The following is a 19,303-nucleotide window of genomic DNA, read 5'->3' as shown; positions in this document are numbered from 1 at the left end:
TGAATTCAGGCAGGGATGTTTAGAGATAGAACTTAGAGCATTAAGGGAGAATGTAGGCAAAGGTACAATGATGCAAGTTTGTTGGACTCCAGCAGCTGATATGGTAAAGACATTTCTATTGTATTGGTGTACTTAAATAAACCTGCTTCTCAACACTGTCATTTTCCCAGAGACTACCAAGAAAGCCAGGGAATTTCTATTATCAATATGCAGATGACACCAACTAAATCTAAAGGTCTGCTCACCAAACGACATCTCGTGTCTCACCGTCACTCCATTTAAAACTGGATGACTTCAAATAATATAAAACTGAACCCTTCCAAATTTGAATTCCTCCTCATCTCTTCTGCAAAATAAACATTTCTTATACAATCCGAGATGGAAACACTTAACATCCTCAACAGCAAACCCACCATTGTTGACAGTGCCAAATTCCTAGGAGTCATAATAAAAAAAAAAAGAGTCAATTTACACTCTCAAATCAGCATCATGGCCAGAAACACGCTATATCAACTGTGTGTTCTCTGGTGTATCCGCCGTTACATTCCAGAGCAAGATCTGAAATCCCTCGCTCAAACACTAGTGCTCTTCAGAATCGACTATTTCAATTCTCTCTCGACTTATCTCACAAAATCCCATGTCACCGCCCATGAAATCAGTCCTACACTCTGCAGCACGCTTCATCTATGGGGCCGAAAAAATGACCACATCTCACCTATGTTGTTCACTCTCCGCTGGCTGCCCACTGAATGCAGGGTATGTACATGACTGCTTTTATCTTCCCACTGCTGCGGCACCTTCTCTTCTGACTTTACTCTAAATTTAATTTGTAATTCCTCAAGTGTTGCCTCTTTCCCTATTCTCTCCCCGTTGCTCAGTATGTCCATTTTTAAGAGCTTTTCTATTTTCGCCATATCTTCCTCGAGTCCAGAGAATTCTGCTTTTTTTTCCCTGGCCCAACTGATCGATAGACTTTTGAGAATCCCCCTAGACCAAGCCTTATATGCATCCCAAAATATATAGGTGGGGCTGATGTCATATTCCAAGAGAAAAACTCCTCTGTTCCCAGAGCTAACTTAGCCACTATCCCTTCCCTAAGTAAGATCCTTCTGTTGGCTGTCCACCTGCTTTCCCCATTGAATCTGCCAATTCCACTTTTACCAGCAGAGCTGCGTGATCTGAGAGGTGAATAGGGGGATGTTCTATCCATGCCAATTTATCCACCTATCTCTTGTCCATAAAAAAGTAATCTAGTCTGGAATAATGGCTGTTCTTTTTACTATAGTAGGTATAGTCCCTGCAGTCCCCATTTACTTTACGAAAGACATCGCGCAGGTTATAATTTCCCAGCATATCCACTAAGTAAGCTCTCATTTTGGGAAGTTAATCTGAATCTGTACTTAGGATCTATCAAGGTTATTGTCTGAAAGAATGTTAAAGTCCCCCCCTAAGATAATAGGTGCATTCAAATCTACCAGGCTAGAAAAAGGTTTACCAAATGAGAGGTGTCGTCAATATCCGGGCCATAGTAGCTCACTAGCGTGTACAGATTTTGATGTATATTAATATCTGCCATAATCCAGCGGCCTCTCTCATCCGCTTTATACCTTGTCAGCCCTACTCCAGCTCTCATTTTAAATATCAGGGCTATACCTTTAGTACATTGCAGTTGAGTAGTGACTACAACAGTCTCCACCCACTTTTTCTTCAACAATAAATCTCTACATTCCTGCATTCTTAGGTGGTTTTCTTGTAACATGATTTGTGATTTCTGTTCCGTCAAGTACTGCAGTATAATACGTTGCCTTTTCTTTACCCGCAGCCCATTAACATTCCAACAAAGTATTTAGAAAAGCCTTTTCTTTTTTAGATTACCTTCATCCATTATACTCATCATTTAGATTTTTCTTTTTCCTTTTTTTTTCTTTTTCCAATAGCTACTACTATTTGGTGCTACCCTTCTACCTTGACATGAGGACTAAATTGTTTTTGCTTTTTTCCCCCCATGCTCCACACATGTGCTCCCCCCTCCTCCAACCCTCCAGTCCCCCCCCGTCCCCCCCCACCTCCCGGGCAGAGCCAGGAATATAGTAAATAGAGAATGCTGTGGGACACTGCTGGCATGGAAAAGCAAGGCTGAAAAAGGATTTAGAACTATATTAAGAAGATCATAGATAGCACAGATAGTATGGTGGAAGAGAGCTGCAAGATAAAACAAGCCTTTAATGAGTATTTTCAAGATTTATACAAGAAAGACCTCTTAACAAACAAAGCAGACATAGAGGCATGGCTACAAGGGAAAAACCTCCCTAAGCTATCACATGAACAATAACAGTTTCTGTGTCAGGAAATAACAGGTAGTGAAATTCTGGCAGCAATTAAAAAAGCAAAAATAGGCAAGACTGCTGGTCCCGATACGATTCCGAGTGAGTTTAACACTGTAAATGCTGACGGGATTATTACAATTTGGATCAAGCTCTTTAACTCTATATTGGTCAAAGGTAATCACATCCCGGAATCATGGAACAACGCAGTAATAATTTTAATCCCAAAGCGGGTAAGAACCTACTTCAGTGCCAATCGTATCGCCCAATGTTATTACTCAGTAGTGATTATAAAGTCTTTACCAGTATCCTAGCAGCACGTTTAAATAAAGTAGTGGGATACCTAATACATGAGGACCAAAAATGTTTCTTGCCAGGGCGAAACCTGAGAGAGCTGAACCACTTGCTGATAGGTTTTAACCTCAGGTCGTTACCATGGACGCAGCCTAAGCGTTTGATCGCATTAATTGGAGGTACCTTATGGCAGTTTTAGACCATTTTGACATGAGCTACATTAGGTAAGATTTATTAAACTCCTACTGCTCGAGTTTTAGTGAATGACTCCCTGTCAGCACCAGTAAGAAAGTAAGAAAGATATAATTTTATGCAGATGACTTGATGGTCTTCACTTCAGACATACAGTCAGCTTTACCACACCTCATGGCATAGGCAAGGATTTTTTGGGAACTCTCAGGATCTAAGATTAATGAGGATAAAACGGACGTTATGGTGTGGAATCACTATGAGCAGGATGTTGTAAGTGTTACAGAGGTGAGGTATCTGGGACTAAAAATAATTAAAGATATTGGGAAAATTGCTGTAGCTAACTTAGAAAAAGTGAGTCAGGAGATAGAAATTTTGTTAAAGAGATGGCGGAACCTACCGTTACCGATCAATTTTGTAAAGATGTTCTTCCTTTCTAGAGTCACTTTTCTGTTTGACAATTTCCCCCTAAACTTTGATAAAAATGGCATTCAAGCCCTGCAGGGGAATATTACATATTTTATTTGGGGCAACAATGGTATACGTCTCTCTTGGAAGAAATTAAGGTGAAAAGCAGGAGCCGGGCATTTGGGGCTTCCAGACTTCCAACTTTATTGCTGAGCCTTTCAGCTCAAGAATAAAAGAATGTTACTTTTCGGCCCAGACAAGACCTTAATTGGCGCCATGTACAGAGCAATGCTTTAGGGTCTGCCCAAGGATGGCTTTACCTATAAGTTTGGGTTGTCTAAATACTTTAAGAAGGTCAGACTAAAATGTCTTCTAGCAGGAGCAAAAATCTAGTATGGGGACAGATCGCTTTTGAGTAGTGCATATTACCGTAAGTTATCACCCATATGAGACTCCCCAGGTACTACGGAGTGCTTGCTGGATACTCTTTCGGCCCCCTTTAAACAGTGCAGGATAAGCAGATGGGAGCAGTTGTTAGACGAGGGGCAGCACCTAACCTCGGAATACTGGAGTAACAGGACTGAGGGGAGAATCTCTAGGTTCAAAATCTATCAAGTGAACTCAAGGCTGAAGTGCCCAGATTGGATAGGAATGCAAACAAGTCAAATTGAAAGGAACCTTCAAGACTGCCGGTCTAATAAAAAGGAAGTGGTGCAGTAGTATCACCATCTACTTACAGCGGCTAATGTCAAGATGAGGGCTCCATTTTCGGTATGGGGTGGATACTTGCTCGACACTGAACTGGAAGAATTATGGCAAGTATCTTTATCTACACTTTACTCAATTGTTGATACTGCTGCATTAAGGAAGAACTGCTTCTTTACTCGTTATAAAATATACCGGACTCCGGAAAGGCTGGCGAAAATAAGGGGTAATGGCGACCCTATATGCAAACATTGTGGAAGGAACGAGGCGAACGATATGCACATGTTCGCAACTTGTCCAAAGTTAGAAGAGTTCTGGTTTTCCGTGGGTTAGACGATCTCCCTCTCATTGGGTACTACTATGCACGTAAGCATGATTTTAATCATGTTTGGGATAAAGCAACAGGGTGTGGGCCTTATTCTTAAACACAAAGCAAAGAAATCAAACATTCTACTTAATCTTAATTCTGAGAAGAGAAATATGCAAATAATGGACTCCAGTCTCTCCACCTTCCCGGCAAGCATGGAGAAACTCTGTGGCCTTTTTGGAGAAGAGAGATAGATGGCAAGATGAGCGAAAGAAGGGTGATGACTTTTCGGATATACCGACATTCTAAGCAAATTTATTCGTCCAATGATTAGATCTTCTTAAAGCAGTTGGGCAATGTGAGTAAGGTGGATTCGAGGAAGCCCACCCAATCTGCTTAAAACAGAAAATCCAATATTTGGAGCACGTGGACCCCGATACCGCAATGGTGCTTATTTCAATAATCTGAGATGATATGAGGACAAATAAAAAGGACTGCTTTTATCAACCTAAAGGCCCTACACACATACACTCCCCGTTACCTAGTGGACAAACTCAAGCTACAAGGAGGCTCTAGACCATAGCGAAACACTGAAGTATTGTTTCTAGAACCCTCAACATTTAAAAAGGAACACCTCATGACACAATCCTTATCAGGTAACACAACCAGAAGATGGAACTCATTACCTCCAAACCTACACACCACCACCTCGCTCAAGACCTTCAAAACTGAGCTGAAAGCCTTTTTCCTTTTAAGATACTTTAGCTAAAGACACTGTAGCTAATCCTCACCAGTGGGACCATGTTCTCTCACATCCATGGCTTAGAACTACACTATCTCCATCTCATCAAAAGCTTCGCAGAAAATGGCACCAGTAAACAACCTATTTACTGCTGTAACTCATTAAACCTACACCTAGAACAATTCCAATTCTGTGTTTTCTGTAATGATTTACTATTTTATAATTCTAGACCTTATGTTCACAATATTTTGTATTTTGGACCTTATGTAACTATCCATGTAAGACTTCTCTCTATTGTAAAGCGCTCTAACACTTCTGGACAATGTCAGCACATAAAATTGTATAAATAAATCCAGGCAGGAAGAGGGGCATACTCTGAAATTACCAGCAAAGGGAGTTTCCGATCCTGATGGGCGGTGGCAGTAGTCTCACAAATTGAGGATTGGAACGAGCCATGAGACGCAGGAGTATGACCAATTAATCCAAAAATAAGTACAGTGAAATGTGATTACATGGGGGCAAGTGCCCTATTAGTGTGTATTTGAGTAATCTTTGGGGTTGAACCACCCGATATTTACCATTGTATGGTTGATAGGTATTACACATATTAGTTTTGTAAGCTCATTGAGTTGCCTCATTTTCAGCAATGTGCTTTGAATATTAACAGCCTAGTTTTTGTGCATAATGATTGTGTAGTTGTATTTGTTCGGTAGGTTAGAGGTCGCATTATATCTCCCTGTTAAAAATGTATTTTAAAAAAAGTTTTTAGTGTTTTGGATCATTTTGTCTAGCTCAGTACTATGTCGAAAGTTAGTACTGATTCCAAAGACATTGGAGCATGACTGTGATACCAGTCAAAGAGGACTTTTGAAAGTTAAACTGGCAAAAGTTCAGTGTGTACATATATATTTCTGTAAAGTTAGTTCAGCTATGCTGTGATCTCCAAGGAAGATTTGGGGAAAGATTAATACCATTTTCAGTTATTCCTTCCTTGAGTTTAAATCTTTTGGTTGGGCACAAACAAAAGGTGCAACGTACTCTCCAGGCAAATGAAATCATACATTTGTGGTGATTTGTTGATTGTGTTAGGTCATGTATCCTTGAGATTCCACAACCTCAAAATACCAGAATCTGTAACTGTCCTGAGTTTGTAAAGCATTGGTGGCAAATGGTGGGCTGGTATCGGCAGGTGGCCAGACTGACCTTCCTTCCAGAATTTCAAAGGTATTCCATAGTCCTCTACCAGGGCACTGCAGCCCTGGCACAATGCCATTAAAGGTTTTTTGGGATACATGCACTGCATAAAAAAGAAACACTAACTTCCCAAATGCACCTCCTCAGTGAGTGCAGTTGTGCATGGTGTGATCATAGAGCAATTATATACTGTCCACTACATCATCTCTTTTGGGTTTTTAAGTAGAAGGGACAGTGAAGGCAACACGCCCTTGGGTACAGGTTGTTCTGGCTGGATAAGGCAGAGGTTTTACACAGAGCTACATGTAAGGATTAACATGCTATCTGGACAAAGCATGTTCAAAACATTAGTTTCATCTTGGAGGGCTATTTGTATTGTATTTGTATTAATTAAGTGCAACATTCATCGCAAGGAACATTACGGCGCTAGGAAAGCTTTATCCTGATATGGAGAAGGTGATTGTGTACAGTTTAAAGGGGTGGGACCTCAGCCAGGATGACAGTAGGGATCTTTGTCTATGTTCTAGGGAACATCCATGTTTTCAATTTCTTCCTAAAGGACAAATATTCGTCCGTTAGGCGAAGGTCTAATGGTAGTTTGTTCCAGTGAACGGCCGCCAGTTTAGAAAAGGATCGAACTCCTGCTCTAACCTTCTTGATCAGTTTGATCTTGGCCAGGGCATGATGGAGAGTTCTTAGGTTTCGTGTGGTAATATAGAATTCTATTTTATCTTGCAAGATGCGAGGCCACTCTTATGTAGCGCTCTGTGTGCATAACTCAGGAGCTTGAATTTAGCCCTTTGGCGTACGGGCAGCCAATGCAGTTTCTTCAAACTTTCAAATGCCGAGCTGTGTTTACTTTTATTGCACACCAGTTTAGCAGCAGCATTCTGGACCACCTGTAGTCAGGAAAAAAGAAACCCGGGCATGCCCTTATAGAGCATATTCCCATAGTAAAGTCTGCTAGAAAGTAAAGCCTGGGTAATGGACTTTCTACAGTTTAAGGGGATCCATGAAAAAAGTCTTTGTAGTAGTTTCAGCATAGCAAAGCTTTTGCCGCACAGAGCTTGAACTTGATCTTGCATTGTCAGTGCATTATCGATGAGTATGCCCACATTTTGTGCATCTTGCTTGGGTTCTGGGGCGGCTCCTAGTGCCCAGGGTCACAAGGTGTTGTCCCAAACTAAATGCGCTTCACCGAAAAGCAGGATCTCAGATTTTTCAGCATTTAATTTCAAACAGTGTCCCATCACCGAGGTCTCTGTTTCAGTGAGACAGTTAATTAAATTATTTTTGGTATCCTAATGCTTTTCTTCAAAGGCATTTAGCAGCAGCGTGTCGTTCGCATAGGAGCAGATATTAAAGCCCCATTTCCTGCTAATCTCAGCTAAGGAGGGGACTTAAGCATTGAAAAGGGTGGGTCTCAGGGAAGCCCCCTGCGGGACTCGGTATTTGATAGTTTTTGAACTGGAAGAAAAGGGGCGCATTGGGATTTTTTGTGTTCTATTTTGTAGGAAAGAGGTGAACCACTGAAGAGCTTTAAAATGTATTCCTTTTTCATGTAAGATACCCAGCAGGTGGTTGTGAGATACAGTATCAAAAGCTGCTGTTAGGTCCAAAACAATCAGTGCAGCAGCTTTACTTTGGTCCGCCAAGGATCTGATGTTGTCTGATACTGCAAGTAAGGTGGTTTCTGTATTGTTAGCAGCTCTAAAACCGGTCTGAGAAGAATCTAAAAGTTCATTAGTTTCTAAAAAATTGGCCAGTTGTTTATTGACCAGTTTCTCCAATACTTTGGAGCACAGCACAAAAACAACTTCATGGGTCAACCCTAACCCAGTTGCCCATGTATTTTAAATTTAGTTGCCCCATTGAATGCCAACACAGAAAGTAACAAAATAGGTAGTAAATTATCAATTTTCAAGCCAAACGCATTTTTATAGTGCATATCTGTCATCAACATTAGCATCACATGATATACGGCCTGTAGTTTCCCATGAACAGATGAAAATTTGATTCTCCTAGTGCTTTGTCCTTTTTCAGCAGCTTTACTCAGTTCAGTTATTTTTTTAAAGAATATTTTTCTACATGTGCGGATTTCACCTCTGAGGCGTTGGGGTCCCCAGTGCAGTTCTCCATCTGTGATTTATTTCTTATGAATTCCATTCCTCAAATTACAATCTCCAGCAATAACTGAACGATGCTGGTGAATTTCTCTTTTTTTCTGCTTAATTCACCCCTCTTCCAACCTCCAGTACAAAGCTCCTATAAACCACGCTGCTATTAGGTAAATTGTTATTCCTCCTCCTTTTTGGCTTTAGATCAAAGAGCTTATCTTCAGTTGGCCTGCCATTGTTAGCCCTAGGCAGTTCAAATACAAGTTTATAATAGGAGATAACACACTGGACCTGAGTCACTGGAACATCCTATCTAGGGGTAGAAGGAATGTTTAATTCCGACCGCTGAAATGGCAGAATTTGGCGATTCTGCGTTACTAATTTGGCGATTCTGCGTTACTCTTTTAATGCAGAATTCCAGCCAAATTCCACCAATTGCCATTTGGCAGAATTGTTTTCCATGAGCATTCAGAAATGCGAGTGAAATTTGGCGTCCCCTGCTGCCATTTTCTAATGTGGGCCATCACAGTCGGAGGGCTACTTCTCAAGTAGATTTCCAGCTGCTAGAGTAGCTTTTTTTCTACTTCAGCTACAGCAAAATCAACTCGAATGGCTGCGTGCTCTTGTGCACAGCATGCTGCTGTTGGTGCTCATTTTTCAGCACTGCTCTCTACTGGCGCTAAATTGCAGCGGGAGTAGTGTGACGGAATCTTGTGGAGGTTTTATGTAACTCCGCGGATTTCTGTGGAGTAAAACTGTGTGAGTTCCGCCCACCCTTATCCCTATCAAATATTGGGACTGTGGTTTTAACAAGATTTGCCTCCTCAAATGTCGAAATTCATACAGTCACAAAGCTAGGTCAGTGTACCAGGAATTACAAACCCACTATTTTATGTACTCTGACCACACAGTAAATCTAGCTAAATCAATAATTCCAACTTCACATCAACTCACATGAATTTGAATTCTGAGTCTTTTTACTTAAACAACATACAAATATTTATGCAACATACCTCATCAGGGATTGGATGTAATCCAAAAAGCTCTTTATGTCTGCTTGACTTTCTTTGCTCCTCGTTTATATGGTCAATTTCTTCATTTGGCGTTCGATCAAGTAGGTTGGGAAGCAAGGAATCAGGAAGGGAGTTTTTCAAGTCAAAAATGCTACAGGCCCAGCTACCCCGTGGAGTGTCATCAATAGACATAGATCGCCTTTTCAGATCATCCTGTGAAGTAAAAAAATGCATTAAGAAAGATATGCAGTAACCTTCACCACTAAGAAATCTGCTTGCAATATGTTATCTTTGTTTCTTAGACTGGTCATCAAATCTGGAAAGAAACTGAATTGTCGGGAGAAACATAGTGACATAAAAAAAAAATTAAGATTCACAGAATAAAATATGACGTCAACTAAGTCTCATGAACAATTATTTATATTTCTGCACTCTAATAACAATTGGTACAGTGGTGCTATAGAGGCAACATGAACAAATATTTCCTGGCATCAAGCAGATAATTTTGGAATCACTTATTGTCTTTAACTTTAATTTAGTTTTGTTTTAAGGCTGGTGAAAATGAAAACTTTCATAAGAGGAGAGAATGGAAGCGTCATAAGTGGCATGATGCCAGAACTGGTGAAATATTATCAAAGGTAAGTAAAGTTATCATCTCTTTAGATTCACATACTTGGTAATTTTGTATATTATAGGTTACAGACAATATCTATCCAGGATAGAACTATAGCTGACAATGGTCTCCAGGGCAATAGTTGGAAAAGCTCTCGGTAGCTGGAACAATACTTTCTAAACGTTCTTTTGCAAGCATTGGCTTTGGCCGCATGATTGCCCAGGCCCCAGAGTTCATCCCCATATACTGTATGGGCTTTCCGCTTTGGCCCAGTCCATTTTGTTAATTTGAAATGATAATCTGTTTGCATGAAGGCGGGCACTGAATAATGATTCTGACTTCTCAAATGCCTTAGTGATGTGTACTTTCTAATGCATGTTGCTAGACAGGGCTATACCAAAGTATGGTAATGTACTAACCTCCTGCTAAAACTATGCATTTGTTTTTGCCTGCTGCTATTTTTTTCCTAAAGACTTTTATCATTGATTTCTTTGTATTGATATTTAATTCATGTGTCTCGCCAACAGTTTGCAACAGCTCTTAACTGTGTTTGGAGCCCTTTTGGGGATCATGCTATCTGAATAGAGTGATCAGCATACAGCAGCGCTGGGATCAGAGAACCTTCTACAACAGCAACATCTTGTGCAACTCGCAGGACCTACTATTGCATATTTTTGTGTAAAGTTAGAAGAGTAGAGTAGCATGCAGACAACTTTGTTTTACGAGAAGGCAGAAAAGCTCAACGTTCCTTTTTTGGCTCATTCTTCTTTGGGAGGTTTTCCTTGAATACACTGTAATAACCGACAATAAAACAGGCTTACTTACCAGGTTAGCTATTTTTTCATAGTGTGTCCCTTGGTACTAAGTGAAGGTTGGTGTGAAATCCAAGAATGCCACATATAGTGTTGTTGGTTTCAACGTGATGTATTTGTGCAGATTATGCAAAACTAGAAAGACATGCTTGGTAATGGATAGCCTTCATTACAAACCTTCTTGGATTCGATTTCAAATGTTTAGCTCCTCCATTAAATAATCCAGGACCTTCAGGATTAGTCTGAAGTATAGTGTAAATCGATATCAATGAGAAGTATTGGTTTGTAGAATTTTGGGAAATTCATGGCTCTTTTAAAGTGGCATTAAACCACTGCTCCACCATGAGACAGGGCATGTTTGACAGAGTAAGACATGTAAGAAAATGGTGTCAGTAAAGAAGGCCACAATTGTGGTAAAGCCCTCAACTGTTATCATACTGGGCCTGGAGGATGGCCCTTTGTGAGATTGAGCATTGCTTTTGTAACTTATGTTTATGCCAAGATCTCTTTGTACTTAGATGTAACATCTGAACATTCTCCTCTATTTGCATAATCAAGCCTTGTTGATGAAGACCTAGTTGACAATTCACTTGGTTTCCAGACAACTTCCATTGACAACTGCTGCTTGATTTGCTGCATTGAATACTTTTGCAAAAAAAGGCTACAGGTTACATTCACTTCCAAAGTGTTCTTTGTGCCTCTGAGTCCTTCTCTTAAATTCCTTCAGAATGTTTGTGTATCTTTCATCCTCCTCTGCTCCCTCCAGAGCATCACATCTCTTCTGTAAGAATGTTTTTTTCCTCTCTTTATCAGGATTTTGGAGCCACTTCTGGTGCTCCTGATGTCCCTGTATACCCAACTGAGTGGACTGAATCAGTAAGGTTTCCCTTTTTTTGCACTCTTTGTCGAACCACCATACTAGATCCCATTTAATCATATGATTTTTATTTTTGCTAAAAGGATCTCTAGTACCCAATGGCTGTAAGAATGTTATCAAATTTTCAAAATGAGCAAGCTTTTTAAAGCAAAGGATTGGTTTAATTCCATTAAAATCAAATTGTCTTTCAGTTCAGGCCCAAGCTTTTCTGTATCAGGATCACTACTCATTCATTCAACTTAATATCCAAGCAACCATGCCAGTGTCAGCTAACTGTTGCATAAATTCCCAAATATATTCCAGTTCAGTGTTTGTATGTGCTGTGTAAAAGCTTTAAGATGTCGTACAGTATCAAAACAATACCTATCCGTTCCACCTCTGTTGGCTTGGGCATGATCAAGTAGCTATCCATCATTGGCATCTCCACACAAATTAGCTAACTTTATGCTTTTCGGTATCCTTTAGATGAAGAGCATAGCTGAGTTCATAGGGTGCTTAAACATTGGTGAGGATTTATCCTTTACAGTTGGGGCATATTAAAAAATTAACTGCATTTTTGTAATCCACTGTAGAAGCTTGATACCTTGAGCATATAATGCATGACAAAGCTACGCATTGTTCAACGGAATCATGATGAACACAATTGAGACGGATCAACAAGCAAACAATAAAGATATTAGGTATCAATTATATACATCTTTGTGTAACACTTTTAGCTAGAGTGGACCAAAGAACACTCCACTTGCTATCTAAAAATATATAACAACAATAACCATCCATTTTGCTTCTCCTGATGAATGTTCTCCTAGTATGGTGGCATAAAAGCCAAAACATATATATTTTTTAATACTGGCCAGTGTGTAGATTTTGTTAGGTCATAGTTTTCATTGAATAGCTGTTTTTATTTTAATATTAATGAAAATTTGTAAAGCGCTTGTACGGACAGAGGTTTGATGGAGCTGAAAGATCATGTGAGTAAATGCCCAGGAAAGGCATTGCGACCATCAGTCCACCAATACTCTAGAGAAAAGACTGTTTAAACAACCATGTCTTCAAAGATTTCCTAAAAGATTTAACTCTGACATGCAGCGGAGGTGACAAGGAAGAGAGTTCCACTTTACTAGGGCAAGGCTGGAGAATCTGAGGTCACCTAATCCGAGTGTTTCAAATCGCAGAATATTCAGCAGGTTGGCAGCAGAGGAGTGCGTAAAGGAGAGTACTTTAACATTCTTTTAGAGATAAAAGTAGTGCCAACCCCATGAATGTCCTTATAGATTAAACTATAAAGGTTTTGGACCGCATTCGCTGTTTTACAGGCAACCAATACAATTTCTTTAAAAGTGTGTGTGGGGGGGGGGGGGGGGGCGGTTATGTGAGATTTCCTATGGAGGTTAAAAACCATCCTGGCAGTAGAATTTGTAACCAACTGAAGCTTGGCTAAATCACCTTTGGGTAGTAATCCAACAGATAACATTGGTGTCGTCCAGGAGAACCAATTACTGCAGACATATTAGTTTGTTTGGCATTAACCGAGAAATATGCTTATATAATTTATTAAATGCCCTTAGGGTAAAAATGCATTTAGAGACATTTTCTCAAGGATAGTAGGTTATCCACTGTTACTCCCAGGCTTTTAGCAACTATCTTGGGCTTAGGAAGTGTTCCCATTTCATGGGGCAGTGCTGATTAGTCCAGAGCCCTGGATCAAATCTTATTACTACTATTTACATTTTGTGAGTGTTCAGCTTTAAATGGCAGAGCCATATCCATCTGCTGACAAAACACATGGTGTCCCGGAAGTTATGTTGAAGAGAGATATTAGCTTCCAGCCGCAGTAAACTGCCACATATGGGGACAATTGTACAGACTACATTCTGTTCTTCAAAAATGACCCCAGTTTGGGATGAGGGGTCCCTGCAATACCCGCAACTTCAACACACTGAAGCAGAATATGATGATCTACTGTGTCGAATTCTGCGGATAAGTCTAAACGTAAATCCCATATCAATGTCCGCTCTCAGGTCATCAATCACGGCTAAAATGACAGATTCAGTGTTGTGTCCAGGGCGGAAACCTAACTGCAATGGTCCAAATAAATGGTATTATAAGTGTGTGCTAATTTCATGTGTCACATGCACTTCCAGAATGTTAGCGCCATATGGAAATAGGGTGATTATTTTTTACCATTGCAGGTCATCAGTAGTTTTGTTTACAAAGACTTGATACAGTTGCAATTTTTAAGTAAAAAAAAAAAATGTAATAACTTTGACGCTGTCCAAGCAATATGATAAAGCTTACCAGAAAATGTTCATCTAATTTGGGTTTGGCAAGGCAAGTTCCATGAAGATCTGACAAAAAGTGCAGAGGGTGACTTTTCCAGTTTTAACTTGCTATAGGAATCTTTGGACTCCACAAGCAGAAAAAACACACCAAATTTGCAATGAAAGTAGAACTTTACTCAAGGAAGTAACTTTAATTGGTTTGATGTAAACCTGTTCAGTACGTTTTGAGAAATCAGTGTTACAGAAATGTGTTACAGGAACGTGTCAGGTGGTTTTCAAAGAGTTACAATGTTAGAGACATCTGGACCATTAGTCTGCAAACTCGGATTTACAGACCTTTCGCTGAACCAAACCTGGTGGCAAAAGCTCTTAGATTCAAGTTACCCTCAGACATTGAGGATCACAAACCCTGCTGGAGGTCCAATAAGGGCCACCAAGTCCTTAAGTGTTTGCAGCAGGTTGGGAACAGAGCCTGGCCACAGCTCGCACACCAAGTTTAATTCTTATGAACTCACAATACTTATACCAATAAGTAATAACAGCTAAAAAAACAACGTTATAAAACAACAACACTTACTTAAACCAGTAAATAATATTATATGTATATAGTTGTCTCATTGATAGTGCTAATGGTAATGTGATATGTAAACTGACCAATAGGATCATTTAACATGTGTGTAATTCTGAGATGCACAGAGAAAGGTCAGGACACTTGAGGGAAGATAGGGAAGAGTAAATTAAAGCAAACTTGGTTCAGGTTGTGTGTGCCTTCTCGGGAGCTGCTAACTGAAAAGGGATGTCTGAGCAGGCCATAGAGGGGCAGATCTGGTAACACAGTGGTTAGGGTCAATTATTCACTGCAATGGACGTTTCTTCAATTCTTTTGCAAACTATGCACATACAAACTATGATAATTTGTCTGACTTTACAGTACTTCTTTCTGTATTTCTGATGAAAGATGGAAAACAGAGGGAAAGTCATTCTGGACGAATGGTAGCTAGGACTTCAGAGCTAGAAACAAATGCCTTACTTTACTTAGCACAGCCAATCAGGCACATACAATATCATAATACAGTTACTTCCTGCTCTGCCATGTTTATTTTACATGCCCTCATGCATCAAAACATTAAAGAACAAAGTGGAAGTTGCCTGCAAGCCTGTCTCTCAGTTGTTCAAACTAAACACGAACAGTCCTTCCCTGTTTTTCTATGCTCAAATTAGATGGCCATCTGGCATCTGCATCAGAAAGTTGTGTCTTCCCTTTTTTAACTTTGTTGACATCTAGAAAATAAGGCTCTGTTGATTATTTGTTTATGATAGTTAGAAAAAAACAATAGTCCTTTTATTTTTCTTTGCTCAGTCATCCAGTTTTTAAGACTTAGCACCATAACCAGAGAACTGATGTGGTAATTACAAATATTATTATGTATGTTTGTACACCTTTGACTTTCATTGTTAACATTCTGAGTAATTACTGCTCGTGAGGAGCTTTTGTTCAAATTGCTATTTTTATTCTATGTATTCTTTTTTTAACCTTATAGCGCGAGTGACGGTCTGGTTTGAGAGTGAACAGGCGAGTCAGTTGCCTGCTGCACTGAACTGGATAGGAGCTCGATGTTGTGGGTCCCTGTAAATAAACTTCTGGATTTCCTTCTCTGCTACGTCTGCTCTTCTTTCTTGAGCCTTGGAGAAAGCGAAACCCCTTTACTACAACTGGAAGCTGACCAACCAATCAGAATGCTCTGGCTGCAGGCTACTACTGCGGTTACAAGCCTCAAAAGGGAGCATTTATTCCCTGGATCTGATCTCCCTGCCACTACGCACCGGACCCTCGCCTTCCTTGTCAGAAGGGAAATGTAAGCTCAAGTGCCGCAGTACTTTAGAAAAAAACAAACAAACTGGAATATTTGGGCTTATATTTCCCCTTCTGACTAGAAAGGAGATGCCGAAGCAAGTATTGGCAATGGGAATGTGTTCAGAAGATGGAGCTGCGGGTGGGGGAGGATTCTAAAAGCCCTACTTGCCTTACCTGCAGGGTAATAAATACCCTCCTCTGATAATAGGTCCTCACCATAATTATGGGAAGAGTAATTATTAGCTGTTATTAAACATATAAGCAGTAGTACTTAAATGTTTTGTCCTCAAATGTATTTCATTTGTGGTTAGATGCATAGGGATGGCATGGCCTATGCTACCCTTATGATGTCCCTTCCATACTTTGTGGACTGCTTTCAAATGTCTAACTAACCAAATTATTGGTCTTTTGAAAAGAAAGTTTTTACTTATTGGTATAAGCATTGTAAACTTCTGCTAGTTACAGTAGATCCTTTGTTGTGCCCGGTAATCGTCAACATGATGCAACACTGACTTTTCAATAAAGATTGCTTAAAAGAAATGTACACTTGCTGGGACCAAGGTGGAAGATGGCGTTTCCTTTGAAATAATCTCTAGTCAAAGGGCATGTGTTGTCTCTATTGCAACACCTACAAAGCCAATTAATCTATACAACTGTTTCTCATCATTTTAACTTTCTAGACAGATTGTCAATAAGTGGGAAACCCATGTGGATAAGCAGCTGAATCAAGTGATATCAATCCACTTCAAGAGAATGTTGTGGCATTTTCGAAATACGCAAAATGTGCAAATATTGAGTGAAAATTATTTTTTATAATTAATGTTTTTAATCAGGCATAAAATTGTACCTGATGAACTAATGGTGATGCATTCAGAACAATTTTCTTATGTCAATTAGAAGTTTGAATAATGCTATCCACAGTTATGCCACATTTTTGTGTGATATGCCATTATTTAAAAAATGGATGCAATTTCTAGGGTTATACTTAACTTGCCCCTCCCAATCAGTATCCCACTGGAAAATTATCTCTCCCAAAGCATTGAAAGAATTACGTCAATATATAAAAAATATACAACAGTGTTAGAAAGAGTGTATTGCGAATGAAGCTTCCATTGTGTCAAAGTATCATTTTCAAAGACTTCCGCTGGAAGTGATTTTGTAGACGTGCTAATATTATGAGCCATTGTTTAAGAAATATTTCATTTTCGTTAGACATCTCCAGAGTGTGGTTGATGAGGAAGCAAGCCGAAGATTACTCTAAATGGGTTAGTACTAAAGGTTTTGAAAATTTAGTTGGTGTTTCTGATTTGTCAATGCAACCCTAGCTATAATCATACCATGCTGAATATGAAGAATCAATTTGTCTATAAAACCTTTGGGTTTCTGACTTTCACAGGAAATTTTCACTTTAGTTTGACGCAGACTTTGCTCATTACTTTCATTAGGGATTCTTGCCATGCTCCTCTTTTGTTTTTGTGTCAGTACTCTTAATAAGTCTGACTTAGAATTTTACATAGATTCTGCCTAACTTGGGATAATTTTTATGATTTTGCATTTATATGTACTTCTGTAATTGGGCCTTCATGGCAATTTATGCATTTTTCTCTGTACCAAATGTTAATTATTCTGTAATATATTCACTTTTTGCCTTATTGTTGATCTAGAACTCACTCCTTTATGCTTCCAATATGTTATTGCATTTAACTCTGCTAAATTGTCTGATGAGGAGTGTAGTCTCTAACGGCTAGATCAACTAAAGACACTGCAACCAGAATATATTGGTAAATATTGGGGTGATAACATTTTAGGATTTAGGTGATTATTGAGGTCCGGCTCCCACGAGCAGCCTGGTGACACTTAAGATGGCATTGGGTGTTGCATTATTAGGAAAGGTAAGCCATAGTAAGCCTTGACGGTACAGAGGAAACTCAATCTAAATCCCTATAAGCACCTCTACATCTTCATTGTGAAACAGGCCAGAGGCTGAGGACAATACTGAGTTCAGTGGCCTTGGATACATAGATGAGCTCCGATGTGCCCTACACAACTAACTTATGGAAGACAAAACCTACTAGAACAGTATGGATAAACGTGTTTGCAAAAAATGATAAAACATTGTACAAAGATATCCCATCTCTTAAGATATCAAACTGTAACTTCCTGGTCAATTTAGATCTAGAAATGCCTAATTGAATTCATTTTGCAATTAATTATATTAAGTATTGAACATTTGGTGAAAACTTAACTGCTGCTTCTTCAGTTAAAATGTTACTATGACCCGGCTTTGCAGGAATTTATTCAGTCACACCCAGATCTCGTCCAAATATAAACGTACAGTCATTTCTCTACACCAAATTGATCATCATGCAGCAGGGCTTTTATATGTGAAACTTCATCAAATGAAATCGACAATTAAACATCAAAATAATGCAATACACTGCAAGAATATTCAAAAACCTTGGAGGCAAAGGGACAAACTGAACCACCATACATTTATAGATGAACTAATCTTTAAGTGGTTAAAGAACTTTTCAGAAAATGTACCTGTTCATCCTGGTAACAATTATTATCAGGCGCTTCATCGGACTCAAAAACTTGTCTTGGAAGACCCTTCTGTCGTTCCTTCTGTTTGTCTAATGTGTTAGGGTTGAATCCCGTACCAAGTTTATGATATCTATTTAACAAAACAAACAGTTTGAATATTTCTTTCATGACTTTTCTTGCATTATTACCTTTGCAGAGAAACAAAATAGCAAGAAAATCTGGATCACACTTAATTTCGAATTTCACCTCCTAATACACTGTTTGGCATTTACTCATATTGACAACAGTAACTCCTTTGACAGCGATTCTGTTGGCAGTAATTTAACTTATGGTGGAATTACGGAATTTTCCAGGAAAAGGCAGATTTTACAGAGCCTTCCATCCTAAGTCTTCTAAAACAAAAAAATTCAAACATACTGGTCTACAATGATGTATTCATAAAATATATAAAGCAAACAGACTTAACATGATATAACTTGTTCCTGTCTAGAATAAATAGTTATCCAGTGAAATCCATAATCATGCCTCCATTATTTTCAACAATTCAGATATTCATTTAAGTGTTGTCCTGGTTGACATTTGAGTCCTTATCCAAGTATTTTGTAGCATAGCTATTAGCAACTCCATTATTATTTTTTTACAATTAAGCAAGAAACAAAATAAAAACATTAACACTAGTTACTGTTACAACCCGAATATGCAAGACGGTCAAGAGCTCCTTAGGTTGCATCACTTCTCTATTCCAATACCACATCTCTCCCAACCTACACTTGAGAAGGATGATATTCGAGCAGTTCTCTCATTTCCTTCACCCAACATTAATCAAAATATAATGTGACATTTCATGAAAAAAATCAGATCTAATCACCTTATAAAAAATGGACAGCTCAAACACACCATATTGGGTGTTAGAAGATTTCTTCCAAAATCTATAATGGAAGGTTCCCCACTCACAGAATTGCTCGACATACTGCCTTCTGGAGTATTCAAAGGTGTCACTGCACTCTGACATCTGCATACGTCTTAA

At 39.1% G+C, this 19,303-nt stretch overlaps 1 protein-coding gene across 13 annotated transcripts in view; it reads right to left on the bottom strand.

Moving 5' to 3' along the window:
- DOCK7 (dedicator of cytokinesis 7) overlaps positions 1 to 19,303 on the bottom strand; it is an 888,535-nt gene that overhangs the window by 710,163 nt on the left and 159,069 nt on the right. For all 13 annotated transcript variants that reach the window (XM_085602421.1, XM_085602422.1, XM_085602423.1 and 10 more), the window contains exons 5-6: positions 18,277 to 18,406; positions 9,294 to 9,506 (exon numbers count right to left, since the gene is read on the bottom strand). In XM_085602421.1, coding sequence (XP_085458547.1) covers positions 9,294 to 9,506; positions 18,277 to 18,406 — 343 coding nt within the window. The remainder of the gene's footprint in view (positions 1 to 9,293; positions 9,507 to 18,276; positions 18,407 to 19,303) is intronic.

Source organism: Triturus cristatus, chromosome 4_2 (genome assembly GCF_964204655.1).
Source record: "Triturus cristatus chromosome 4_2, aTriCri1.1, whole genome shotgun sequence".
NCBI lineage: Eukaryota > Metazoa > Chordata > Amphibia > Caudata > Salamandridae > Triturus > Triturus cristatus.
Note: the sequence above shows the minus strand (reverse complement) of the source record. Positions and strands in the feature narration are given on the sequence as shown.